The sequence below is a fragment of the Oncorhynchus gorbuscha genome, linkage group LG04, assembly GCF_021184085.1.
Source record: "Oncorhynchus gorbuscha isolate QuinsamMale2020 ecotype Even-year linkage group LG04, OgorEven_v1.0, whole genome shotgun sequence".
NCBI lineage: Eukaryota > Metazoa > Chordata > Actinopteri > Salmoniformes > Salmonidae > Oncorhynchus > Oncorhynchus gorbuscha.
Window position 1 is genome coordinate 2775176 of NC_060176.1, and position 27456 is coordinate 2802631.

Sequence of the window (27456 nt, forward strand, 5' to 3'; positions counted from 1 at the left end):
TACTGTATGTCCCTAGCACAATATTCTGTTAGGCCTCTGTTAGCCTACTCAACAAGCATCACAGACAAATGTACATAAGTATAGACAGGTGGGTTGTGACCAACAAAACCGATGGGTGTGCAACTCAATCAAAGGATTATTGACTAATAAGTAAACTACATTTTGTTGCCAAATGTTTACTGAAAACACAAATGAATTTGAACAATATGCACTTGTTATCCACATTACAATGGCATCCTATTATCTATGTAGTGTTCAACAGGACCCACTAGGTTCTGGTCAAAAGTAGTGCACTATATAGGGAATAGGGTGCTATTTGGGACACACACTCTCCATCTATGACTTGTTTGTAACTGGACATTTTCAACAGCTATGAATATATGTGCCATTTGAAAGCACTTGAGGGCTTGGATGTGTTTGTGAATACAGTTGACATACGCTGAGTGTACAAAGCATTAGGAACATCTTCCTAATATTGATTTGCACCATCCCCTTTTTGCCCTCAGAACAGCCTCAATTCGCTGGGCTTGGTCTCTACAAGGTGTCGAAAGCGTTCCGCAGGGGTGCTGGCCCATATTGACTTCAATACTTCCCACAGTTGTGTCAAGTTGGCTGGATGTCCTTTGGGTGGTAGAACATTCTTGATACATACGGGAAACTGTTTAGCATGAAAATCCCAGCAGCGTTGCAGTTCTTGACACAAACGGGTACTCCTGGCACCTACTACCATACCCTGTTCAAAGGCACTTAAATATTTTGTCTTGCTCATTCATCCTCTTAATGCCACACACACAGTCCCTGATGTTGCAGTCCCTGATGATACAGTCCCTGATGATGTAGTCCCTGATGATACAGTCCCTGATGATACAGTCCCTGATGATACAGTCCCTGATGATGCAGTCCCTGATGATACAGTCCCTGATGATGTAGTCCATGATGATACAGTCCCTGATGATGCAGTCCCTGATGATACAGTCCCTGATGATACAGTCCCTGATGATGTAGTCCCTGATGATGCAGTCCCTGATGATACAGTCCCTGATGATGCAGTCCCTAATGATGCAGTCCCTGATGATGCAGTCCCTAATGATGCAGTCCCTAATGACGCAGTCCCTGATGATGCAGTCCCTGATGATACAGTCCCTGATGATGCAGTCCCTAATGATGCAGTCCCTGATGATACAGTCCTTTAAGATGCAGTCCCTGATGATACAGTCCCTGATGATACAGTCCCTGATGATACAGTCCTTTATGATGCAGTCCCTGATGTAAAATGTAAATTTTGGAAACAAAGAAAAATGAGAGCGTGTGTGTGTGTGTGTGGTGTGTACGAATGTGTGCACGTGTATTGTAAAAGGTGTGATACAGACTAGTATGCTGTTGGTTGTTACAGCTGTTATCTGAACACAGTCCACTAGATGGCAGCAGACACCTCTTAGTATGAAGGCATTCAGCTCTGACAACGTTTGCCGTGTCAGATAGACACAACGGCTATGTTCAAGTTGCCCTTGATTCTGTCCTTTTCCCATGTCATTTTCCCTTTAGGGTTAAAAACACAAAACAGACCCTAGGTCAGTGTATGGGGTGACTTCCAATTTCAAGTTGGAGGCTCTGTAGTTATCTTTGACAGTAAGTTGTAGTTACACCAGTCCCATTGATTGATATAAGCTATTTTCTTTTTTTATTGCCATTTTAGTAGCCAACAGCAGTCTGCCCCTCCTGAAGTTCCTCTGCTAACAGTAGATGATTCCTTCGTATGGAGCTGAAAATTCTACGCGTATATCACTTCTTCATAATGTACAGAGATGTATCTAACTTAGGGGCAAATCCTAACTTCCACTGAAGTCGAATTTTCACTTGGTGGCCCATTGACATCATTGCATGACTAAGTAAAAAATTGACTTAAAAGTTATTATTCACCCCTATGTATCTAGTATCTATTACCATGATCTGGGTTTTTCCAGGCATTACTTATTACTAATGACCTGGGAACAGTTTGTATTATACCATTTGTTACTTCCAGACAGAGGAGCTAATATTAGAGACTGGCGACTTGAGAAAATGATGGTAGAGTTTGTTGTCAAAAACAAGGTTAAATTCCTGGCCACCTCAAGACACTCTCGTGGCGACCGCACCTCCTGCAGCCGCACACATAAAAAGCTATTTTTACATCTCACTTTTATTACGTCTTATTTTTACGTCTATGGCAGGAAACGCCTACAAAACCATCCCTGCTCCTCCTCCCCACCGCCCCCTCTGTCTGGGGCAGGAACTACACTGACTGAGATCACATTTTGGACACTATTCAATCTAAATGGGTATCCAGTTTTCCGTGGTAAGACAACAACAACAACATTATTCCTAAACTAAGATAATGAGAGTTTGTATGTGGTAGTAAATATAAACTGTTTACTTACAACTTTCAACAGTTGAGTTTCTGTCTGTTCCACATTCTTTAGATGCCGTTGTTTATTGCATAATAAACTAAACTGCATATTGCAATTTAGAGTCTGCTACACAATATGGATGTTGTTTTTGTCTTATTAACCAGGACACCTGGTCTGTGTGTTTGGTTGAACAGTTGGTTGGGGTGTGGTGAGGGACCAGACAGCCCCAGGTTGGGATGGGGAGTGTTGAGGGACCAGACAGCCCCAGGTTGGGATGGGGAGTGTTGAGGGACCGGACAGCCCCTGGTTGGGGTGGGGAGTGTTGAGGGACCAGACAGCCCCAGGTTGGGATGGGGAGTGTTGAGGGACCAGACAGCCCCAGGTTGGGATGGGGAGTGTTGAGGGAACAGACAGCCCCAGGTTGGGATGGGGAGTGTTGAGGGACCAGACAGCCCCTGGTTGGGGTGGGGAGTGTTGAGGGACCAGACAGCCCCTGGTTGGGGAGTGTTGAGGGACCAGACAGCCCCTGGTTGGGGAGTGTTGAGGGACCAGACAACCCCTGGTTGGGGAGTGTTGAGGGATCAGACAGCCCCTGGTTGGGGAGTGTTGAGGGACCAGACAACCCCTGGTTGGGGAGTGTTGAGGGACCAGACAACCCCTGGTTGGGGAGTGTTGAGGGACCAGACAACCCCTGGTTGGGAAGTGTTGAGGGACCAGACAACCCCTGGTTGGGGAGTGTTGAGGGACCAGACAGCCCCTGGTTGGGGAGTGTTGAGGGACCAGACAGCCCCTGGTTGGGGAGTGTTGAGGGACCAGACAGCCCCTGGTTGGGGAGTGTTGAGGGACCAGACAACCCCTGTTTGGGGAGTGTTGAGGTACCAGACAACCCCTGGTTGGGGAGTGTTGAGGGACCAGACAGCCCCTGGTTGGGGAGTGTTGAGGGACCAGACAGCCCCTGGTTGGGGAGTGTTGAGGGACCAGACAACCCCTGTTTGGGGAGTGTTGAGGTACCAGACAACCCCTGGTTGGGGAGTGTTGAGGGACCGGACAACCCCTGGTTGGGGAGTGTTGAGGGACTAGACAACCCCTGGTTGGGGAGTGTTGAGGGACCAGACAGCCCCTGGTTGGGGAGTGTTGAGGGACCAGACAGCCCCTGGTTGGAGAGTGTTGAGGGACCAGACAGCCCCTGGTTGGGGAGTGTTGAGGGACCAGACAACCCCTGTTTGGGGAGTGTTGAGGGACCAGACAACCCCTGTTTGGGGAGTGTTGAGGGACCAGACAGCCCCTGGTTGGGGAGTGTTGAGGGACCAGACAGCCCCTGGTTGGGGAGTGTTGAGGGACCAGACAACTCCTGGTTGGGGAGTGTTGAGGGACCAGACAACCCCTGGTTGGGGAGTGTTGAGGGACCAGACAACCCCTGGTTGGGGAGTGTTGAGGGACCAGACAACCCCGGGGGCAGTGGTGGTTTCTAAGGTTCTGGTCTCATCTGTGGTCCTCCTTCCCTCCGGTCCCCCTCATCTCATCCTCTCCTGCCATGGTTCTTGTCTCTGTATTTAGAACTTTATCCATCGGGAGGAAAAACAAACCTCTCCTCTGTAGCCGCAGCTGCAACCGACTCCACAGACACACAGCTGTGGATTGTGGTGTACTGTATCCATCTGTGTGTGTGTGTGTGTGATTCAGGATGGTGTGGAGTGGGAGTCTACGTCTCGGTCAGCACCGGGCCTCACATCACACACCACCCGACCCCACCCCACACTGGACGGACCACCTAAACAGGATATGGCTGCCAGAGGCCACAGTAACAGGACTAATAGATACTGCATCATGTTCTTATTCCTCTCATATGTAACTTTACCATTTGGTTGGCATGGTAGTATTCCACACTGCCTGTCTCTAGCCATAATATAACGTTCTGCTTGGTATAGTGGGTACTGGTGTGGTGGAGCTGGAAAACTTTTCTCCTTGTGTTTTTACCAGAGCGGAGTGAGGAGAGTTTTCCTTCCATCACAGGCTTGTGTGTCTTCACCAGAGCAGAGCTGAGAGAGGGAGGCTAGCTTTCCTCCCAGGCTGGTGTGTTTTGACCAGGGCAGAGATGAGACAATGCCTGGGATAGTGGTGTGGTGTATTTGGAAAACATGTCTGGTTCTGCTGGTGTTTTGACCAGAGACCAGAGCAGGACAGAGAGAGGGAGGCTAGCTTTCCTCCCAGGCTGGTGTGTTTTGACCAGAGACCAGAGCAGGACAGAGAGAGGGAGGCTAGCTTTCCTCCCAGGCTGGTGTGTTTTGACCAGAGACCAGAGCAGGGCTGGGCTGAGAGAGGGAGGCTAGCTTTCCTCCCAGGCTGGTGTGTTTTGACCAGAGACCAGAGCAGGACAGGGCTGAGAGAGGGAGGCTAGCTTTCCTCCCAGGCTGGTGTGTTTTGACCAGAGACCAGAGCAGGGCAGGGCTGAGAGAGGGAGGCTAGCTTTCCTCCCAGGCTGGTGTGTTTTTACCAGAGACCAGAGCAGGGCAGGGCTGAGAGAGGGAGGCTAGCTGTCCTCCCAGGCTGGTGTGTTTTGACCAGAGACCAGAGCAGGGCAGGGCTGAGAGAGGGAGGCTAGCTTTCCTCCCAGGCTGGTGTGTTTTGACCAGAGACCAGAGCAGGGCAGGGCTGAGAGGGGGAGGCTAGCTTTTCTCCCAGGCTGGTGTGTTTTGACCAGAGACCAGAGCAGGGCAGGGCTGAGAGAGGGAGGCTAGCTTTCCTCCCAGGCTGGTGTGTTTTGACCAGAGACCAGAGCAGGGCAGGGCTGAGAGGGGGAGGCTAGCTTTTCTCCCAGGCTGGTGTGTTTTGACCAGAGACCAGAGCAGGGCAGGGCTGAGAGGGGGAGGCTAGCTTTCCTCCCAGGCTGGTGTGTTTTGACCAGTCCAGAGCAGGGCTGAGAGAGGGAGGCTAGCTTTCCTCCCAGGCTGGTGTGTTTTGACCAGAGACCAGAGCAGGGCAGGGCTGAGAGAGGGAGGCTAGCTTTCCTCCCAGGCTGGTGTGTATTATTGACCAGAGACCAGATCAGGGCAGGGCTGAGAGAGGGAGGCTAGCTTTCCTCCCAGGCTGGTGTGTTTTGACCAGAGACCAGAGCAGGGCAGGGCTGAGAGAGGGAGGCTAGCTTTCCTCCCAAGGTGGTGTGTTTTGACCAGAGACCAGAGCAGGGCAGGGCTGAGAGAGGGAGGCTAGCTTTCCTCCCAAGCTGGTGTGTTTTGACCAGAGACCAGAGCAGGGCAGGGCTGAGAGAGGGAGGCTAGCTTTCCGTTTAGTACCTTGAGCGTGGCTGAGGTGCACCCGTGACCGGCTCGGAAACCAGATTGCACAGCGGAGAAGGTACGGTGGGATTCGAGATGGTCTGTGACCTGTTTGTTGACTTGGCTTTCAAAGACCTTAGATAGGCAGGGCAGGATGGATATAGGTCTGTAACAGTTTGGGTCCAGGGTGTCTCCCCCTTTGAAGAGGGGGATGACTGCGGCAGCTTTCCAATCCTTGGGGATCTCAGACGATATGAAAGAGAGGTTGAACAGGCTGGTAATAGGGGTTGTGACAATGGCGGCGGATAGTTTCAGAAATAGAGGGTCCAGATTGTCAAGCCCAGCTGATTTGTACGGTTCCAGGTTTTGCAGCTTTTTTAGAACATCTGCTATCTGGATTTGGGTAAAGGAGAACCTGGAGAGGCTTGGGCGAGTAGCTGCGGGGGGGCGGAGCTGTTGGCCGAGGCTGGAGTGGCCAGGCGGAAGGCATGGCCAGCCGTTGAGAAATGCTTTTTGAAGTTTTCGATAATCATGGATTTATCGGTGGTGACCGTGTTACCTAGCCTCAGTGCAGTGGGCAGCTGGGAGGAGGTGCTCTTGTTCTCCATGGACTTCACAGTGTCCCAGAACTTTTTTGGAGTTGGAGCTACAGGATGCGAATTTCTGCCTGAAGAAGCTGGCCTTAGCTTTCCTGAATGACTGCGTGTATTGGTTCCTGACTTCGCTGAACAGTTGCATATCGCGGGGACTATTCGATGCTATTGCAGTCCGCCACAGGATGTTTTTGTGCTGGTCGAGGGCAGTCAGCTCTGGAGTGAACCAAGGGCTATATCTGTTCTTAGTTCTGCATTTTTTGAACGTGTCATGTTTGTCATTTATTATCATGTCTTGTCCCTGTGCTCCCCATTCTATTCGTTTCCCTCTGCTGGTCTTATTTGGTTCTTTCCCTCCTTCTATCCCTCTCTCTCCCCCTCCCTCTCTCACTCTCTCGCTCTCTCTTCTCTCTATCGTTCCGTTCCTGCTCCCAGCTGTTCCTATTCCCCTAATCATCATTTAGTCTTCCCACACCTGTTCCCGATCCTTTCCCCCTGATTAGAGTCCCTATTTATTCCTTTGTGTTCCGTTCCTGTCCCGTCGGTTCCTTGTTTAGTATTCACCATGCTGTGATTGCGTTTCGCCCTGTCCTGTCGTGTTTTTGCTGTGATTGTGTATCGCCCTGTCCTGTCGTGTTTTTTGCCTTCATCAGATGCTGCGTGTGAGCAGGTGTCTCTGTCTACTACGGCCTGCGCCTACCCGAAGCGACCTGCAGTCTGTGGCCGCTTCTCCAGTTATTTCCCCTCTACAGACTAGAGGATTTCTGTTATTCCCTGTTTGGACTTAAATAAACTCTGTTTCTGTTAAGTCGCTTTTGGGTCCTCTTTCACCTGCATGACAGAAGGAACCGACCAAGGAATGGACCCAGCGACTTCAGACGCTCGTTACACTGCCGTCGAGATCCAAGGAGCCATGCTCGGCAGACACGAGCAGGAATTGTCTGCTGCTCGCCATGCCGTGGAGAACCTGGCCGCTCAGGTTTCCGACCTCTCTGGACAGTTCCAGAGTCTACGTCTCGTGCCACCTGTTACTTCCTGGCCTGCCGAGCCTCCAGAACCTAGGGTTAATAACCCACCTTGCTACTCCGGGCAGCCCACTGAGTGCCGCTCCTTTCTCACGCAGTGTGAGATTGTGTTCTCTCTCCAACCCAACACATACTCTAGAGAGAGAGCTCGGGTTGCTTACGTCATTTCACTCCTTACTGGCCGGGCTCGAGAATGGGGCACAGCTATCTGGGAGGCAAGGGCTGATTGCTCTAACAAGTTCCAGAACTTTAAAGAGGAGATGATTCGGGTTTTTGACCGTTCAGTTTTTGGTAGGGAGGCTTCTAGGGCCCTGGCTTCCTTATGCCAAGGTGAACGGTCCATAACGGATTATTCTATTGAGTTTCGCACTCTTGCTGCCTCTAGTGAGTGGAACGAGCCGGCGCTGCTCGCTCGTTTTCTGGAGGGACTCCACGCAGTGGTTAAGGATGAGATTCTCTCCCGGGAGGTTCCTTCAGATGTGGACTCTTTGATTGCTCTCGCCATCCGCATAGAACGACGGGTAGATCTTCGTCACCGGGCTCGTGGAAGAGAGCTCGCATCAACGGTGTTTCCCTGCTCCGCATCGCAACCATCTCCCTCCTCTGGCTCAGAGTCTGAGCCCATGCAGCTGGGAGGGATTCGCATCTCGACTAAGGAGAGGGAACGGAGGATCACCAACCGCCTGTGCCTCTATTGCGGAGTTGCTGGACATTTTGTTAATTCATGTCCAGTAAAAGCCAGAGCTCATCTGTAAGCGGAGGGCTACAGGTGAGCGCAACTACTCAAGTCTCTCCATCAAAATCCTGTACTACTTTGTCGGTCCATCTACGCTGGACCGGTTCGGGTGCTACATGTAGTGCCTTGATAGACTCTGGGGCTGAGGGTTGTTTCATGGACGAAGCATGGGTTCGGAAACATGACATTCCTTTCAGAGAGTTAGATAAGCCTACGCCCATGTTCGCCTTAGATGGTAGTCATCTTCCCAGTATCAGATTTGAGACACTACCTTTAACCCTCACAGTATCTGGTAACCACAGTGAGACTATTTCTTTTTTGATTTTTCGTTCACCGTTTACACCTGTTGTTTTGGGTCATCCCTGGCTAGTATGTCATAATCCTTCTATTAATTGGTCTAGTAATTCTATCCTATCCTGGAACGTTTCTTGTCATGTGAAGTGTTTAATGTCTGCCATCCCTCCCGTTTCTTCTGTCCCTACTTCTCAGGAGGAACCTGGCGATTTGACAGGAGTGCCGGAGGAATATCATGATCTGCGCACGGTCTTCAGTCGGTCCCGAGCCAACTCCCTTCCTCCTCACCGGTCGTATGATTGTAGTATTGATCTCCTTCCGGGGACCACTCCTCCTCGAGGTAGACTATACTCTCTGTCGGCTCCCGAACGTAAGGCTCTCGAGGATTATTTGTCTGTGTCTCTTGACGCCGGTACCATAGTGCCTTCTTCTTCTCCGGCCGGGGCGGGGTTCTTTTTGTTAAGAAGAAGGACGGTACTCTGCGCCCCTGCGTGGATTATCGAGGCTGAATGACATAACGGTTAAGAATCGTTATCCGCTTCCCCTTATGTCATCAGCCTTCGAGATTCTGCAGGGAGCCAGGTGCTTTACTAAGTTGGACCTTCGTAACGCTTACCATCTCGTGCGCATCAGAGAGGGGGACGAGTGGAAAACGGCGTTTAACACTCCGTTAGGGCATTTTGAGTACCGGGTTCTGCCGTTCGGTCTCGCCAATGCGCCAGCTGTTTTTCAGGCATTAGTTAATGATGTTCTGAGAGACATGCTGAACATTTTTGTTTTTGTCTATCTTGACGATATCCTGATTTTTTCTCCGTCACTCGAGATTCATGTTCAGCACGTTCGACGTGTTCTACAGCGCCTTTTAGAGAATTGTCTCTACGTAAAGGCTGAGAAGTGCTCTTTTCATGTCTCCTCCGTTACTTTTCTCGGTTCCGTTATTTCCGCTGAAGGCATTCAGATGGATTCCGCTAAGGTCCAAGCTGTCAGTGATTGGCCCGTTCCAAGGTCACGTGTCGAGTTGCAGCGCTTTTTAGGTTTCGCTAATTTCTATCGGCGTTTCATTCGTAATTTCGGTCAAGTTGCTGCCCCTCTCACAGCTCTTACTTCTGTCAAGACGTGTTTTAAGTGGTCCGGTTCCGCCCAGGGAGCTTTTGATCTTCTAAAAGAACGTTTTACGTCCGCTCCTATCCTCGTTACTCCTGACGTCACTAGACAATTCATTGTCGAGGTTGACGCTTCAGAGGTAGGCGTGGGAGCCATTCTATCCCAGCGCTTCCAGTCTGACGATAAGGTTCATCCTTGCGCTTATTTTTCTCATCGCCTGTCGCCATCTGAGCGCAACTATGATGTGGGTAACCGTGAACTGCTCGCCATCCGCTTAGCCCTAGGCGAATGGCGACAGTGGTTGGAGGGGGCGACCGTTCCTTTTGTCGTTTGGACAGACCATAAGAACCTTGAGTACATCCGTTCTGCCAAACGACTTAATGCCCGTCAAGCTCGTTGGGCGTTGTTTTTCGCTCGTTTCGAGTTTGTGATTTCTTACCGTCCGGGTAGCAAGAACACCAAGCCTGATGCCTTATCCCGTCTGTTTAGTTCTTCTGTGGCTTCTACTGATCCCGAGGGGATTCTTCCTTATGGGCGTGTTGTCGGGTTAACAGTCTGGGGAATTGAAAGACAGGTTAAGCAAGCACTCACGCACACTGCGTCGCCGCGCGCTTGTCCTAGTAACCTCCTTTTCGTTCCTGTTTCCACTCGTCTGGCTGTTCTTCAGTGGGCTCACTCTGCCAAGTTAGCTGGTCATCCCGGTGTTCGAGGCACTCTTGCGTCTATTCGCCAGCGCTTTTGGTGGCCGACTCAGGAGCGTGACACGCGCCGTTTCGTGGCTGCTTGTTCGGACTGCGCGCAGACTAAGTCGGGTAACTCTCCTCCTGCCGGTGGTCTCAGACCGCTCCCCATTCCTTCTCGACCATGGTCTCACATTGCCTTAGACTTCATTACCGGTCTGCCTTTGTCTGCGGGGAAGACTGTGATTCTGACGGTTGTCGATAGGTTCTCTAAGGCGGCACATTTCATTCCCCTCGCTAAACTTCCTTCCGCTAAGGAGACGGCACAAATCATTATTGAGAATGTATTCAGAATTCATGGCCTCCCGTTAGACGCCGTTTCAGACAGAGGCCCGCAATTCACGTCACAGTTTTGGAGGGAGTTCTGTCGTTTGATTGGTGCGTCCGTCAGTCTCTCTTCCGGGTTTCATCCCCAGTCTAACGGTCAAGCAGAGAGGGCCAATCAGACGATTGGTCGCATACTACGCAGCCTTTCTTTCAGAAACCCTGCGTCTTGGGCAGAACAGCTCCCCTGGGCAGAATACGCTCACAATTCGCTTCCTTCGTCTGTTACCGGGTTATCTCCGTTTCAGAGTAGTCTGGGTTACCAGCCTCCTCTGTTCTCATCCCAGCTTGCCGAGTCCAGCGTTCCCTCCGCTCAAGCGTTTGTCCAACGTTGTGAGCGCACCTGGAGGAGGGTGAGGTCTGCACTTTGCCGTTACAGGGCACAGACGGTGAGAGCCGCCAATAAACGCAGGATTAAGAGTCCAAGGTATTGTTGCGGCCAGAGAGTGTGGCTTTCCACTCGCAACCTTCCTCTTACGACAGCTTCTCGTAAGTTGACTCCGCGGTTCATTGGTCCGTTCCGTGTCTCCCAGGTCGTCAATCCTGTCGCTGTGCGACTGCTTCTTCCGCGACATCTTCGTCGCGTCCATCCTGTCTTCCATGTCTCCTGTGTTAAGCCCTTTCTTCGCACCCCCGTTCGTCTTCCCTCCCCCCTCCCGTCCTTGTCGAGAGCGCACCTATTTACAAGGTACATAAGATCATGGACATGCGTTCTCGGGGACGGGGTCACCAATACTTAGTGGATTGGGAGGGTTACGGTCCTGAGGAGAGGAGTTGGGTTCCGTCTCGGGACGTGCTGGACCGTTCACTCATCGATGATTTCCTCCGTTGCCGCCAGGATTCCTCCTCGAGTGCGCCAGGAGGCGCTCGGTGAGTGGGGGGTACTGTCATGTTTGTCATTTATTATCATGTCTTGTCCCTGTGCTCCCCATTCTATTCGTTTCCCTCTGCTGGTCTTATTTGGTTCTTTCCCTCCTTCTATCCCTCTCTCTCCCCCTCCCTCTCTCACTCTCTCGCTCTCTCTTCTCTCTATCGTTCCGTTCCTGCTCCCAGCTGTTCCTATTCCCCTAATCATCATTTAGTCTTCCCACACCTGTTCCCGATCCTTTCCCCTGATTAGAGTCCCTATTTATTCCTTTGTGTTCCGTTCCTGTCCCGTCGGTTCCTTGTTTAGTATTCACCATGCTGTGATTGCGTTTCGCCCTGTCCTGTCGTGTTTTTGCTGTGATTGTGTATCGCCCTGTCCTGTCGTGTTTTTTGCCTTCATCAGATGCTGCGTGTGAGCAGGTGTCTCTGTCTACTACGGCCTGCGCCTACCCGAAGCGACCTGCAGTCTGTGGCCGCTTCTCCAGTTATTTCCCCTCTACAGACTAGAGGATTTCTGTTATTCCCTGTTTGGACTTAAATAAACTCTGTTTCTGTTAAGTCGCTTTTGGGTCCTCTTTCACCTGCATGACAGAACGGAGCATGCTTATCTAAAAATGGTGAGGAAGTTACTTTTAAAGAATGACCAGGCATCCTCAACTGGCGGGATGAGGTCAATGTCCTTCCAGGATACCCGGGCCAGGTCGATTAGAAAGGCCTGCTCACAGAAGTGTTTTAGGGAGGGTTTGACAGTGATGAGGGGTGATCGTTTGACTGCGGCTCCGTAGCGGATACAGGCAATGAGGCAGTGATCGCTGAGATCCTGGTTGAAGACAGCGGAGGTGTATTTGGAGGGCCAGTTGGTCAGGATGACATCTATGAGGGTGCCCTTGTTTACAGATTTAGGGTTGTACCTGGTGGGTTCCTTGATGATTTGTGTGAGATTGAGGGCGTCTATCTTAGATTGTAGGACTGCCGGGGTGTTAAGCATATCCCAGTTTAGGTCACCTAACAGAACAAACTCTGAAGCTAGATGGGGGAGATCAATTCACAAATTGTGTCCAGGGCACAGCTGGGAGCTGAGGGGGGTCGGTAAGCAGGCGGCAACAGTGAGAGACTTATTTCTGGAGAGAGTAATTTTAAAAATTAGTAGTTCGAACTGTTTGGGTATGGACCTGGAAAGTATGACATTACTTTGCAGGCTATCTCTGCAGTAGACTGCAACTCCTCCCCCTTTGGCAGTTCTGTCTTGACGGAAAATGTTATAGTTGGGTATGGAAATCTCAGAATTTTTGGTGGCCTTCCTGAGCCAGGATTCAGACACGGCAAGGACATCAGGGTTAGCAGAGTGTGCTAAAGCAGTGAGTAAAACAAACTTAGGGAGGAGGCTTCTGATGTTGACATGCATGAAACCAAGGCTTTTTCGATCACAGAAGTCAACAAATGAGGGTGCCTGGGGACATGCAGGGCCTGGGTTTACCTCCACATCACCCGTGGAACAGAGGAGGAGTAGTATGATGGTGCGGCTAAAGGCTATCAAAACTGGTCGCCTAGAGCGTTGGGGACAGAGAATAAAAGGAGCAGATTTCTGGGCATGGTAGAATATATTCAGGGCATAATGCGCCGACAGGGGTATGGTGGGGTGCGGGCATTCTATGTTGTGTGTCTAGTTTGTCTATTTCTATGTTTGGCCTGATATGGTTCTCAACCAGAGGCAGGTGTTAGTCATTGTCTCTGATTGAGAACCATATTTAGGTAGCCTGTTTTGTGTTGGGTTTTGTGGGTGGTTGTTTCCTGTCTTTGTGTTTGTTGCACCAGATAGGGCTGTTTTGGTTTTTCCACATTTATTGTTTTGTATTATGTTCATGTTTAGTTTTCTTATTAAAAAACATGAACTTCAATCACGTTGCATTTTGGTCCGCCTCTCCTTCCCAGGAGGAAAGCCGTTACAGGAGATGGGTTGTTATAGAGGTGAAGGGTTGTTATAGAGGTGAAGGGTTGTTATAGAGGTGAAGGGTTGTTATAGAGGTGAAGGATGGTTATAGAGGAGATGTGTTGTTATAGAGGAGATGTGTTGTTATAGAGGTGAAGGGTTGTTATAGAGGAGATGTGTTGTCACTTGGCTCTGTCATAACCTCACATGGTCTCTCCTATCATTGCTATGCAGACGACACACAATTAATCTTCTCCTTTCCCCTTTCTGATGACCAGGTGGCGAATCGCATCTCTGCATGTCTGGCAGACATATCAGTGTGGATGACGGATCACCACCTCAAGCTGAACCTCGGCAAGACAGAGCTGCTCTTCCTCCCGGGGAAGGACTGCCCGTTCCATGATCTCGCCATCACGGTTGATAACTCCATTGTGTCCTCCTCCCAGAGCGCTAAGAACCTTGGCGTGATCCTGGACAACACCCTGTCGTTCTCAACTAACATCAAGGCGGTGGCCCGTTCCTGTAGGTTCATGCTCTACAACATCTGCAGAGTACGACCCTGCCTCACACAGGAAGCGGCGCAGGTCCTAATCCAGGCACTTGTCATCTCCCGTCTGGATTACTGCAACTCGCTGTTGGCTGGGCTCCCTGCCTGTGCCATTAAACCCCTACAACTCATCCAGAACGCCGCAGCCTGTCTGGTGTTCAACCTTCCCAAGTTCTCTCACGTCACCCCGCTCCTCCGCTCTCTCCACTGGCTTCCAGTTGAAGCTCGCATCCGCTACAAGACCATGGTGCTTGCCTACGGAGCTGTGAGGGGAACGGCACCTCAGTACCTCCAGGCTCTGATCAGGCCCTACACCCAAACAAGGGCACTGCGTTCATCCACCTCTGGCCTGCTCGCCTCCCTACCACTGAGGAAGTACAGTTCCCGCTCAGCCCAGTCAAAACTGTTCACTGCTCTGGCCCCCAATGGTGGAACAAACTCCCTCATGACGCCAGGACAGCGGAGTCAATCACCACCTTCCGGAGACACCTGAAACCCCACCTCTTTAAGGAATACCTAGGATAGGATAAGTAATCCTTCTCACCCCCCCTTTAAGATTTAGATGCACTATTGTAAAGTGACTGTTCTACTGGATGTCATAAGGTGAATGCACCAATTTGTAAGTCGCTCTGGATAAGAGCGTCTGCTAAATGACTTAAATGTAAATGTAAATGTTATAATAATAATAATAATATATGCCATTTAGCGGACGCTTTTATCCAAAGCGACTTACAGTCATGTGTGCATACATTCTACGTATGGGTGGTCCCGGGAATCGAACCCACTACCCTGGCGTTACAAGCGCCATGCTCTACCAACTGAGCTGTGTTGTTATAGAGGAGATGTGTTGTTATAGAGGAGATGTGTTGTTATAGAGGAGATGTTGTTATAGAGGAGATGTGTTGTTATAGAGGAGATGTGTTGTTATAGAGGTGAAGGGTTGTCTGTATCTCAAAATGGCAACCTATTCCCTACATAGTTGTTGTCTTCACGAGGCTAAAGGCCTTCTCTTCTCAGTGATAAACAATCTTTTTGTTGTTGTCCCTGTCTGTGTAATTACTGCTCTGGTATGTTTCACATCTCAGCAGCAGTACACAAACAGACTCTGGTGAACCCCAGGAGGTACAGACTTTTACCACCAACACAGACTCTGGTGAACCCCAGGAGGTACAGACTTTTACCACCAACCCAGACTCTGGTGAACCCCAGGAGGTATAGACTTTTACCACCAACCCAGACTCTGGTGAACCCCAGGAGGTATAGACTTTTACCACCAACCCAGACTCTGGGTTAACCCTTTACTGTATCAGCCCTGAGTTGGCTAGCCAAGTGCTGGGTTTACCCTCAACTTGGCCTTTGGTTGCAGTTAGTGTTTGGTTAGCTGGATTAGTTAGTACTGCGTTAACTCTCTCTAGCCCTCATGCTGTATCGGCCTTCATTTTAAACTAATTTTTTTGTTTCCCACAAAAATAACTTCTGTGAGTCCTCAAAACAAGGCTTCAGTAAAAAGCCCATTAGAAACAGCAGATTTTATAAACCACCCTGGTTTCAGTGGGATGGGATCGGCTGCTGTTAAATTGGTAAGTATGCAATGTGCCCTACGCACGGAGAGAGAGACGCATTGAAGAGCTGGGTTACTGTGGTGGAGGGAAAAGATGATTTGATACCAATGTGCCCTGCCCTTGTTATTGCTCTACGTTGGGTAACAGAGAAGGAGAGAGAGCGGGAGAAAAAGAGAGAAGGAGAATGTTGACTGTGTACTTTGTGAGAATCAGAGAGTTTTTCAGACAGACGTCTTTCTGTTGTGTCTGCAGATACACAGTCACCTCAGAGGCCAGGAGAGATGTTGCTAGGTTCTGGTCTAGTGGCTGGCCTTAAGAGGTGTGTGTGTGTGTGTGTGTGTGTGTGTGTGTGTGTGTGTGTGTGTGTGTGTGTGTGTGTGTGTGTGTGTGTGTGTGTGTGTGTGTGTGTGTGTGTGTGTGTGTGTGTGTGTGTGTGTGTGTGTGTGTGTGTGTGTGTGTGTGTGTGTGTGTATAAGTATATGATATGCATGCATGTGAATATATGGGTAGATACTCTCCGGTCTAAAACAAACCTTTAACAGTAGAGCAGAGTTAGCCATCAGTCTCCACTTGAATTTATACTCTTGTTTATTCTCTTTCTGAGATGACCACAGACTGACTACTGCTTATCCTGCTGCATCCCACAGAACAGACAGGGGAGAGTGGGAGGGGGTGAAGAGAGAGGGGAGGTAGAGGAGAGAGAGTGTGTGAGGTAGAGACAGAGAGAGACATAGAGAGGAGAGGTGGTGAAGGAAAGACACGAGACAGAGTAACATCCACTATGTCTGGCTTTTGGGCCATTAGTGGTCAGTGTGGTTGAGAACTCCAGGTCTCCACAGCCAGCCCAGCCCAGGGGTTATGGTTGATCTGTATAGACTAGACAAGGGGGGGGCAAGGTATACTCTTTGCACTACGATTTTTGGTTCCAAGTAGAGGGTTCTTCAAAGGGTTCTACTATGGGGACAGCCGAAGAGGTTAGGGTTCTAGATAGCACCTTATTTTCTATGATTGTAGAGGTAAGGAGACAGAGTGGCAGAGAGAGAAAAAGAAAGAGAGAAAGGGAATGAGAGAGAGGTGCAGAGCAGTTTGTAGTCAGGGGGCGTTCCAGGGCAGCCAGCTCCGCAGGGCTGCAATTATAGACATTTTCTTCCAAAGAGGAGCACCACTTCTTCCATAACTGCTTCTCTGACGCTCTCACACAGTGCACTCTATCTCATATACACAGAGAGCCTTCTTCTAATGTATCTCCAGAACATTGTGCGGTAACAGAAAAGGCCTCTTTATCTGTCATGTCTTCTCTTTGACCTAGAACATTTCCACCTCGTTTTAAAGTTACGTCATGCTGGGGTACGAGTAGGGGGTTGTGGGAGTGTACCGGATACTGTATGAGTGGTGGGTTGTGTGAGCGTATGGGTACGAATGTGAGTGTGTTGTGGGTTGTGTGAGTGTGGTACGAATGTGCGTGTGTGGGTTGTGTAAACGTGTGGGTACGAATGTGAGTGTGTGGGTACGTGTGGTGGGCTGTGTGAGTGTGTGGTGGGCTGTGTGAGTGTGTGGTGGGCTGTGTGAGTGTGTGGGTACGTGGGGTGGGTTGTGTGAGTGTGTGGGTACATGTGGTGAGTTGTGTGAGTACGAATGTGAGTGTGTGGGTACGTGTGGTGGGTTGTGTGAGTACGAATGTGGGTACGTGTGGTGGGTTGTGTGTGGGTATGTGTGGTGGGTTGTGTGAGTGTGTGGGTACATGGGGTGGGTTGTGTGGGTTGTGTGAGTGTGTGGGTGAGTGTGTGGGTACGTGTGGTGGGTTGTGTGAGTGTGTGGGTACGTGTGGTGGGTTGTGTGAGTGTGTGGGTACGTGTGGTGGGTTGTGTGAGTGTGTGGGTACGTGTGTGGTGGGTTGTGTGAGTGTGTGAGTGTGTGGTGGGTACGTGTGGTGGGTTGTGTGAGTGTGTGAGTGTGTGGTGGGTTGTGTGAGTGTGTGGGTACGTGTGGTGGGTTGTGTGAGTGTGTGGTGGGTTGTGTGAGTGTGTGGTGGGTTGTGTGAGTGTGTGGGTACGTGTGGTGGGTTGTGTGTGTGAATGTATGCTTTAGGGATATAAAGTACGGTGTTATCTGAAGTGTGTTCTACTGAGCCTAGCAGTGTAGATTGCTGTGGAAAGGTTTGGCGTTGACAGATACATTTATTTCAGTGTGCAGGATACAGGTAGATGTGCTGCTAAATTACAACTGTGCCAACAGTTGATATGGCCTATTCAGTTATTATGACATTCTGTAACGTCTTCTTCAAGAACTTTACTGTAACACCATTTAATACACATACTGGATATTGCATCATACATGATAAAGATTACTTTAATCATTTATCTCAGTCATTAAATCACAGATTCACACGTTCCCCATTTGATCTTGTGAGATTTTATAATGACACAGGATCCACTTGGTCCAGCTTGCTGGTAGCCATGTTAATTCTCTCCCCTGCAGGGTCAGTTTGCTGGTAGCATGTTAATTCTCTCCCCTGCAGGGTCTGTTTGCTAGTAGCCATGTTAATTCTCTCCCCTGCAGGGTCTGTTTGCTGGTAGCCATGGTAATTCTCTCCCCTGCAGGGTCGGTTTGCTGGTAGCATGTTAATTCTCTCCCCTGCAGGGTCGATTTGCTGGTAGCCATGTTAATTCTTGCCGGGTCGGTTTGCTGGTAGCCATTTTAATTCTCTCCCCTGCCGGGTCGGTTTGCTGGTAGCCATTTTAATTCTCTCCCCTGCCGGGTCGGTTTGCTGGTAGCCATGTTAATTCTTGCCGGGTCGGTTTGCTGGTAGCCATTTTAATTCTCTCCCCTGCCGGGTCGGTTTGCTGGTAGCCATGTTAATTCTCTCCCCTGCCGGGTCGGTTTGCTGGTAGCCATGTTAATTCTCTCCACTGCAGGGTCGGTTTGCTGGTAGCCATTTTAATTCTCTCCCCTGCAGGGTCGGTTTGCTGGTAGCCATGTTAATTCTCTCCCCTGCCGGGTCGGTTTGCTGGTAGCCATGTTAATTCTCTCCCCTGCAGGGTCAGTTTGCTGGTAGCCATGTTAATTCTCTCCCCTGCAGGGTCGGTTTGCTGGTAGCCATGTTAATTCTCTCCCCTGCAGGGTCGGTTTGTAAAGCGTAATCATGTGGCTCCGGTGAGCTGCTAAAATAGCCACTAGGAAATTCCTGGAGTGGTTAGGATTGCAACAAGATAGACTGCTTACCGCTACACTGCTCACCCACACACACGCACATATGCGCGTACGCACACACACACATACAGTACAATGCACATGTAGGCTACTTCCACAGCTTTACATTGCAATGAGAGAAAACCAAGACTGACAAAGTGAGGATGTTTCCATGTGCTAGTGGCTCCCTCACAGCAGCTGCTGCAGGACAGTATGTTTCTCTCTCTGTCCTAGTGGGACTGAGCACGCTCTCTCTCCATCCATTACATTACACACAAACTCACACTGAAGCTGTTTGTCATCAGACAGGCATTGCCTGTTCAGACACGCTCTGTCTGGTCGCCAGGAGACACAGTGACTGTTAGGTTACACTGCCCTTACCTTAGTTCACTGTTTCAGCTGGTAACTTCCTGGTATTTACTGAGGAATTATGTGCTTTCTGGTATTTCAAATAATTCAAAACATGATGATTGGTTAGAGATGATTGGTTAGAGATTAATTTCAAAGAAACTAAATCATGTTTAATTATTATATAATAACCACTTTCTCCTGATATGACCAAGTTTTGTTTTCAAAGGTTGCAACTTTAATTAAATTCAGTTTGAGGTGAATGTAATGGCATAATTGATACAATGGTATGAATGTGGCAGAATGCACCTGGAACAGAGACAGAGTTCTGCTTGTGTGTGTGGGTATGTGTGTGTTTGTGCCCACCTGGGTTATTGTATTGTGGTGTCGTGGGGGAGTGTATGAGGGGAGGTGTGTGTTGTTGGAGGAGCTCAGGGTGACTCTGGTGACACATCCAACATACACTCACACAAATAGCAAGTTCAAATGTGTCAATGGAGGCCATGTGTGTGTGTGGATCTTGTCACTGCGCTGTGTGGAGCATATACAGTGTGTGTGCAGGACTGTGTGTTTGTATGTGTGTGTACGGTAAACATGTCAATTCCTTACATCCCCAAAGTGCATATAGAGACAAAGCTCATAATGTATGGACACATTCAATGGGAGAGACAAACAGCTGAACTCTGTTCATTTGAAAAGTGGGCAAGAGGCCAATGCTTGTCCTCATATTTGGCTGTGTCCTATTTTATCAGCACGTGTTACAAAACACGCCTCTACAACCAGAGAGAAAAAAACCTCCCTGGAAAATTCCCCACCTCAACTCGCCTAGCGATCTGCCCTGCATGCTGACTCACACCCCCATAGCCCAAGACGTTCTGTCTGGTTCAGGGTTCTGATGTCGGTTGGTGATGAGGGCCTTTTCCTTCCACTGCAACATGACTTATACTTCTGACATCTTATTCCCATTACAGGGAAGACATGCTTTACATTGACTGCATATGAAGGACATATTTAAGATATATGTGGACATAGTCCTATTTAGCAGAGCTAGGAAAGTGATGTGTAACTGGACGTGATCTGCAAAATGCCCCTTATATAAAGTAGGTGTACAGTAAGCAACTTCTACTGCATCAGTTGAATAATTAAAGGTGGCACCTCTACTATACCCCTATCATAGGAGTCCTATGGGGAAATCTTTATGGCATTACTTACACTAGTTCTCATCCATTTCAAGTTCAACCAGACTGTCTAAAATATTTAATTTAACAGATTAAAAGGTCAGTTTATAGGCCTATTTGTCTTATTCACCGTTTACTTGAAATGTGTTTTGAAAGGGCTGTTTGGCTCTGGTCAAAAGTAGTGCAGTATAGGGAATAGTCTGCCATTTGGGATGCAAACATGGTCTCTATGGAAGAGACAACATTATTTGACCTCTCCCAGTCGTAGGTCAGTTTGTGTGGCCTAACTCTGCTGCACACAACATGTCAGTGGACTAATGGTCTGGGGCTAGATCCAAAAACACACTGTGTAGTCTTCTCTGAACAGTTGCACATGGAAATCTAGCCAAAATCAAATATTTTACTATGTCATTATCTGTCGAACAAAACAACATTCTTCCATGGTTTTGGTTCATTGTTACTGAAGTTCCTTCAGTAACAAAACAACCTTGACATATATCCTGGGACAGCAGTGTTTTAGTCTAGAATGTACTAAATGTAAAGAGCTACATGTTGAGACAGCAATGTCAACAAACAAACCCAACGTGACTAGCCAATAGCAACAGAGCATGAGCTGGTGGTGTAGCAGTCCTTACCTGGAGTTCAGTTTGTTACATGGAAGTTCTAGAATCTACTATCTTATGAAGTTAAAACTCTACAAATAAGCATACTGTACAGTGTGACTAAATTCAGCGGAAAAAGCAGCAACACGTCATGAACTTTGAGGGTGGATTTTCCGGTGAAGCAGATCTTGCTGGTTGTCTAGGTCACAGGGTAGTCTCGTGATCACACCCTGCTATCACCCGCGCCAACTGTTGCTGGGGGGATAGATAGCGAGCGATGTCGCGAGGACCTGTGTTTAGTGGTGTCCCTCCTCAGGTTACAGCATTTAAGAAAAGACAGTGTTGGAAAGGGAAAACCACAACGAGCAGTTAGCTCTGCCCTGGCTGGCTGGGGATGTGTCTGACTCAGATGTAAACACACTGCCAATGGGAGGTGGAAGCGGAACTGGAAGTCCTACCACAGTAAACAGGTGTCTAGTTGGAGCGATGGAGTCATGGGATTAAACTCCATTATGTCCAGTAGAACTGGAGGAAACGTTCATATCCTGGTCCATTTCAACAGTATAGGGATGCACTTCATGCCAACAGGTTGAATAACACAGTAGAAACCAACACTTATAGAAGACAACAGAGTGTTTTAGCAGGAGGATTGTTTATTGGTGTTATGCTTTGAGCTGCAACCCTCTGTTCTACTGTCATCTCTGTGACCGACTGCCTGGTGGCTCGTAACAAAGAAATAAATATGGAGGATATAAAACCATGCCTGCATATAACGCCAGGGAATAATTTACACTACAAAATAGTAATGACACGGTGGCAGCAGCAGCTGGTAGAAAGTGTGTTGCTGGCTGCAGGCCAGAAAGACGTAGAAATGTTTAAGGCAAGGCACACCTCTCCTCTCCTCCTGCACAGATATAGCCTTCTCTCAGCCGATAGACTGACCTGGAAGAACACAGAACACCAATCTATTAGTTGTGACTTCTACAACACATACACCAAGTATACTTTTACACACAAGTATTAGTTGTTTTACACAAGAAAATTCTCACACAAAACACACAATTCAACGTTTATTTACATACAACTGTTAGTATTGACAGGTAGTGATGTTTTTAAGGTTGAGGCTGACAATAATGAGTGTGGGACAGGAAGGAAGCGTACCTTTGTTGCTTACAGACACTTCTGGATGTTGTTCAGGACGTCTTCATAGACAGCGTTGTACAGATGTTCCTTTGACTTAGTTCCATCTAGCTGCACTGTAAACACCACACAAATAATCAGTAACATGAAAACAGATATTACACAAGTAGGAGAACCGATATGCCGTGTGTACACACACACACACACACACACACACACACAAGCATTACACATGTATCACAAACACGTGATTTAATGGGAGCACGGATATACTGTACACATACACAAACCAAACACTTACCAACATCAACTCCTGATGTTTCCATGATGATCTTGTGTTTGGTGTACATGGGCCAGACGTGACCATCAAACAGACCCGGGGGATCTGGTACCTTGTAGTTTCTTGAGCTGCACACAGGACACACACACAGGACACACACACAGGACACACACACACAGGACACACCTGGGATTAGCTGAAAGGTTACTCCACAACAGTAAAGCAGCAGAAGCTGGATGTTCAGGTAGATATGTCCATGTTTCAGTGTTTAACTTACCACCTCCTCTTTTTGCATACTTCGTATGGAATGGAAATAAAATAGCGTTGGTTCAGTACATCGATCAAAGGTCTGCAGGAACACAAACAGAATTGGAAATATTATATTTTTAGTTTTATACATTTTATAAGTTGACCGAATGAGATGAAAGTACGTCTCACTCCTGTGTGGAATGGACCGGCCCCTCACCCAGAGTTTTAGGGAGAGAACAGACACTCCAGACAGGCTTTTCACTCATAGGTGGGAAAGCATTTCATTTGAAAATATTGTATATTGATGAAGTGTACTGGTGTTACTACTATATTACTGTGGTGTCATACTTTACATAGATCTACAACTACTGGTGTTACTACTACTACTATATTACTGTGGTATCATACTTTACATAGAATTACAACTACTGGTGTTACTACTACTATATTACTGTGGTGTCATACTTTACATAGAATTACAACTACTGGTGTTACTACTATTATATTACTGTGGTATCATACTTTACATAGATCTACAACTACTGGTGTTACTACTACTATATTACTGTGGTGTCATACTTTACATAGATCTACAACTACTGGTGTTACTACTACTATATTACTGTGGTGTCATACTTTACATAGATCTACAAAGCTGCTAAATTAACCAGATCTACAACTACTGATGTTCTACTGAGACACAGAAACACATTCTGTCCTCCTCACCCAGAGTTGAGGAGCAGGAGGAGAGGAAGAAGGAGAGACACAGAAACACATTCTGTCCTCCTCACCCAGAGTTGAGGAGCAGGAGAGGAAGAAGGAGAGACACAAACACATTCTGTCCTCCTCACCCAGAGTTGAGGAGCATGAGGAGAGGAAGAAGGAGAGACACAGAAACACATTCTGTCCTCCTCACCCAGAGTTGAGGAGCAGGAGGAGAGGAAGAAGGAGAGACACAGAAACACATTCTGTCCTCCTCACCCAGAGTTGAGGAGCAGGAGGAGAGGAAGAAGGAGAGACACAGAAACACATTCTGTTCTCCTCACCCAGAGTTGAGGAGCAGGAGGAGAGGAAGAGGGGGAGAGAGACAAGAGTCCTCACCCGTAGGTGTAAAGCAGGAATCCTTCCACGATGAGGATGTGAGTTCCCTCATCCCTGTGGTCAGACTCCGGGAGAATCTCGGTATCCAAGGTGTTGTTGACGCCGTGCGACCTTTCAAACTTCACCGGGTCGTCAAGCCAGGCGTAGATGGTACTCATCATGGCGTCCATGTCGAGGGCAGTGATGACTGGAGGGATGAAGGAAAGAAAAAGGCATATAAAGGGAGAGAGACAGTGAGAAATTGAGAGATATACAGCTAAAATCCACCTTCTAGGTTAAGGAGCATGATGATTGTATTAAGTAGTAGTGTGTTACACACCCACACACAGACTCACCCCCCCAACCCTTCCAGAAAGAACCCGTCTTACCATCATACTGCTTAAAGCCATCTTCACCAACTTCAATCTGATCTTGTGGCTGAAACATACATGAATGAGATGTACCCAGGTACATTCTAACATTCTGCCATATGAACACCTCAGGGTCTGCCAACCCTCCCTCACGCCTCTCTCCCAACACACACTGAAGGAAATACCTGCTCTATCCATATCGATTCAAAGCTCTGACGAATCTAGCCCATGTGCAATGTGCGTTTACTCTATCACTAGCATAACGACCAACATAATAACAACAGTAATAGCTATAGTAATACACTCATAAGAGACTCACCTTGAAAAAGTCATCCTGATGAACCACACAACAGTTGGGAAGGTTCTTGATCAGTTTGTTGGTGAGGGTGGTCTTTCCCCCGTTGGTTACGCTGTAAAGACATACACAATCACATCTGGTAAAAACACCACGAGGGAGGGCGCTGTATTGTACAACGTCGCTGGCATTACATATGAATGGCAACTAGTGGGCAGAGGGACAGATAACGATTTACACACGTTTGTATTCTTTTAGCGCCGCAAGATACATTGTAATGTTAAATCGCCCGACGCTGGCAACATTATTGTCGTGAATTTAGTTACAATGTACACCAAGGTTTAATGACGGCTGCACACGTATTACATTGTCACAACCGGAAAAGAACCTCTTCGCCACAGACAGAATGGGTTATAAATATATTGGTATTCGCTCCCGGGGCGATGAGGCTATGTCAGAATCATATTTGGGGTATTTATTAGACAATGGAATTATAGTGCTGAAAAGGGAAGAGCTGTAAAGTCGCCACGATGACAGAAAGACAACCGACAAGCCGTATTCCTATGGAACCCGCCCAGTCCCACGTGCTGCGGCCTAGTAGGCTATATTACCGGTATTTCAAGACACTCACCCTCCGATGCCGATAATGCACTTCATCTTGTCAGACAGTGAAAGTTTAGGAAACTTGCAAAAAACGTCAAAAAAACCAGGACCGGTCAGCCCTCTAGGACCTCAGTGATCAGACGGAAGAAAGCTTCAAAAGAGGAGGTTCAGTAAACGTTAACTACTTGATTCTTCCATATTTCAGAATATGGTGAAAGGTTGGACGATGTCACTTCGCTGTGTGCTTCCACCAAGAGAGAAATGAACTGCTAGGCTCACTACTACGCTTACTGCCAGTTCAACGGTGATTGGCCATTTAAACACTTCAGTCCCAGCAGAAACATAAAACCCACAGCCAATCAGGAAGCGTTGAAATCTTCACCCCCGCTTTCCCCGCCCTCCTGTTTTTCTAGAGCCAATTAAAATAAAACTTTATTGCAAAAAATTGAGATTTTGTTGTTGTCTGAAAAAGGAAAAAAATAAAACACTTGTTCCTTCTTTGTCCATTGCTCATGTTTTTCTTTTTCTTCTTATTGGTGTCTTTTAATAGTGTTTTCTTTGCAGCAATTCGACCATGAAGACCTGATTCCCAGTCTCCTCTGAACAGTTGATGTTTAGATGTGTCTGTTACTTGAACTCTGTGAAACATTTATATGGGCTGCAATTTCTGAGGCTGGTAACTCTAATGAACTTATCCTCTGATGCTGAGGTAATGGGTCTTCCTTTCCTGTGGCGGTTCTCACAAGAGCCAGTTTCATCATAGCACTTGATGTTTTTTTTGCGACTGCAAGTTCTTGAAATGTTACCTATTGACTGACCTTCATGTCTTAAAGCAAATATGGACTGTCGTTTCTCTTTGCTTAGTTGTGTTGTTTTTGGCATAATATGGACTGTCTTTTACCAAATAGGGCAATCTTCTGTATACCACCCCTATCTTGTCACAACACAACTGATTGGCTCAAATGCATTAAGGAAAGAAATTCCAATTTAAGTTAACAAGGCACACCTGTTAATTGAAATACATTCCAGGTGACTACCTCATGAAGCTGGTTGAGAGAATGCCAAGAGTGTGCAAAGGATGTCCTCAAGGCAAAGGGTGGCTACTTTGAAGAATCTCAAATATAAAATATATTTTGATATATTTTACATTTTTTTGGTTACTACATGATTCCATGTGTTATTTCATAGTTTGTATGTCTTCACTATTATTCTACAATGTAGAAAATAGTAAGAATACAGAAAAACCCTTGAATGAGTAAGTGATTACCTATGCAAACTTTTGACTGGTCCTGTACTTACGGTCTTAGAACACCCAAGATAATAAGATAAAGGTAATTCTTTTTTAATTGCATCATGTTTTTGCTCTCTTCACTTTCTCCTGCTGACCTCGTCGCTTTGTTTACTAGTATCCACCCTTTCCGCAATGTGACACAGTTTGAGGTTTGAAACCAAAATATCTCCTACAGATGGTTTTCTGCCCCCTCAGAACCTCAGCTATGAGTAGTTGGCTGCCAACAGTATGTTTGCTTCCCAAATCGCACCCTATTCCCTACATAGCGAACTACTTTTGATCAGGGCCCAAAGAGCTCTGGTCAAAAGAAGTGCACTATATAAGAGAGAGGGTACCATTTGGGATGCAAAATGAATAAAATCCGGTTCTGACTTGTATTGTGAGGCGGCTGTGGCCATTCATGGCTAAAGGGACTTAATTGTCTTATATATCAATTGAGAGACATACTTTTTTTCCCTTGTTAAAGTTGACATTGACGATCAAAAACAAGCTATTAACAACTAAAATACCAAGATAGGATGTGTAAACATTTATAGCCACTTTTATCCATTTCTATTCTGTGACAAAACAGAATATACCAATTAACAATTCTGGTTAGAGTGCCTTGGTCTTTAGGGTTAGCTCCTTAAGCATTTAGCCTTTCCTTTCCCAACACTTTCATGTTTTATTTGTGAAACTGAATGCATTCCTCTCAAAAAATAGGATTCCGACACCCACCATCTCAGATTGTTTCCCAAAATAGTTTGTTGTTAGAAACAGGTAAGATTAGCATTCCTGCAACATTATTTTGTTGAAATATAATTTGATCTTTGAGAAATTAAGATAATTGATTGCACCCAAATTGGCCATTTTAATGTATACGATGTATATCATATTAAATAATTATATTACTTAACATCCGATTTGGACCAAACCTTTTTCCAATTATGAGTAAGACATGAGGAATCAAAAGAAGTGATCAAAAGCCATCCACGGACGGGGGGTCCCAGTCTAATCCCACCCCCAAAATGACTATATAGTACTGTAGTATCAGTTCTCTATGTTTGACTAGTAGTATGGAGCTGCAGCTCGGAATATTATTTATTCATCCAATGTAATGTATTCTCAGTGAAACTGTTAAAGGGATAGGTCACCCAAATTACAAAGTTATATACATGTTGGTTTTCTTAATCTGTAAGCAATTTATGGACCAGGTATAACAGCAACCAATGCTTTGGTTTTGTTTACCTGGCCACTGTTTCAACTGCTAACTGAGCGCGGATATGCTAATATAGGTATCATTGACTTGCATTGGATTTGTGAAACAAATGTTAAAAAGTTAGCATTTGAAACAGTTGCCAAGTAAACAAAATCAAAGCATGGGTTGCTGTTATACCTGGTCATTTGACTGCTTACAGGGTAAGAAAATCCATATGTCATTTGTGTGAACTATTCCTTTAACATTGT

The 27456-nt window shown here is 47.3% G+C and overlaps 1 protein-coding gene across 3 annotated transcripts; it reads right to left on the minus strand.

Annotated features, from left to right (window-relative positions):
• Positions 1 to 21334: 21334 nt before the first annotated feature.
• On the minus strand, positions 21335 to 25016 carry mibp2 (muscle-specific beta 1 integrin binding protein 2). 3 transcript variants are annotated; one of them, XM_046345560.1, is made up of 8 exons: positions 24748 to 25016; positions 24141 to 24231; positions 23807 to 23888; positions 23472 to 23658; positions 22399 to 22470; positions 22143 to 22249; positions 21863 to 21957; positions 21335 to 21643 (listed from the first exon to the last, which is right to left on the minus strand). In XM_046345560.1, exons 1-7 carry the CDS (start codon positions 24771 to 24773, stop codon positions 21872 to 21874), a joined length of 651 nt encoding a protein of 216 aa, XP_046201516.1. In that variant the 5' UTR covers positions 24774 to 25016; the 3' UTR covers positions 21335 to 21643; positions 21863 to 21871. The 3 variants fall into 3 exon arrangements, with proteins under 3 accessions (XP_046201516.1, XP_046201517.1, XP_046201518.1); XM_046345561.1 differs by having other exon boundaries at positions 23840 to 23888; positions 24748 to 25010; XM_046345562.1 differs by lacking the exons at positions 23807 to 23888; positions 24748 to 25016.
• Positions 25017 to 27456: the final 2440 nt, after the last annotated feature.

Excerpts from the sequence above, each read along its gene's own strand:
- mibp2 (XM_046345560.1), bottom strand. The coding sequence starts at position 24,773 with ATGAAGTGCATTATCGGCATCGGAGG. Across the intron at positions 23,659-23,806 it reads TTTCTGGAAGGGTTGGGGGG|TCATCACTGCCCTCGACATG; the intron begins GTGAGTCTGTGT and ends TCATCCCTCCAG. Across the intron at positions 22,250-22,398 it reads GTATGCAAAAAGAGGAGGTG|CTCAAGAAACTACAAGGTAC; the intron begins GTAAGTTAAACA and ends TCCTGTGTGCAG.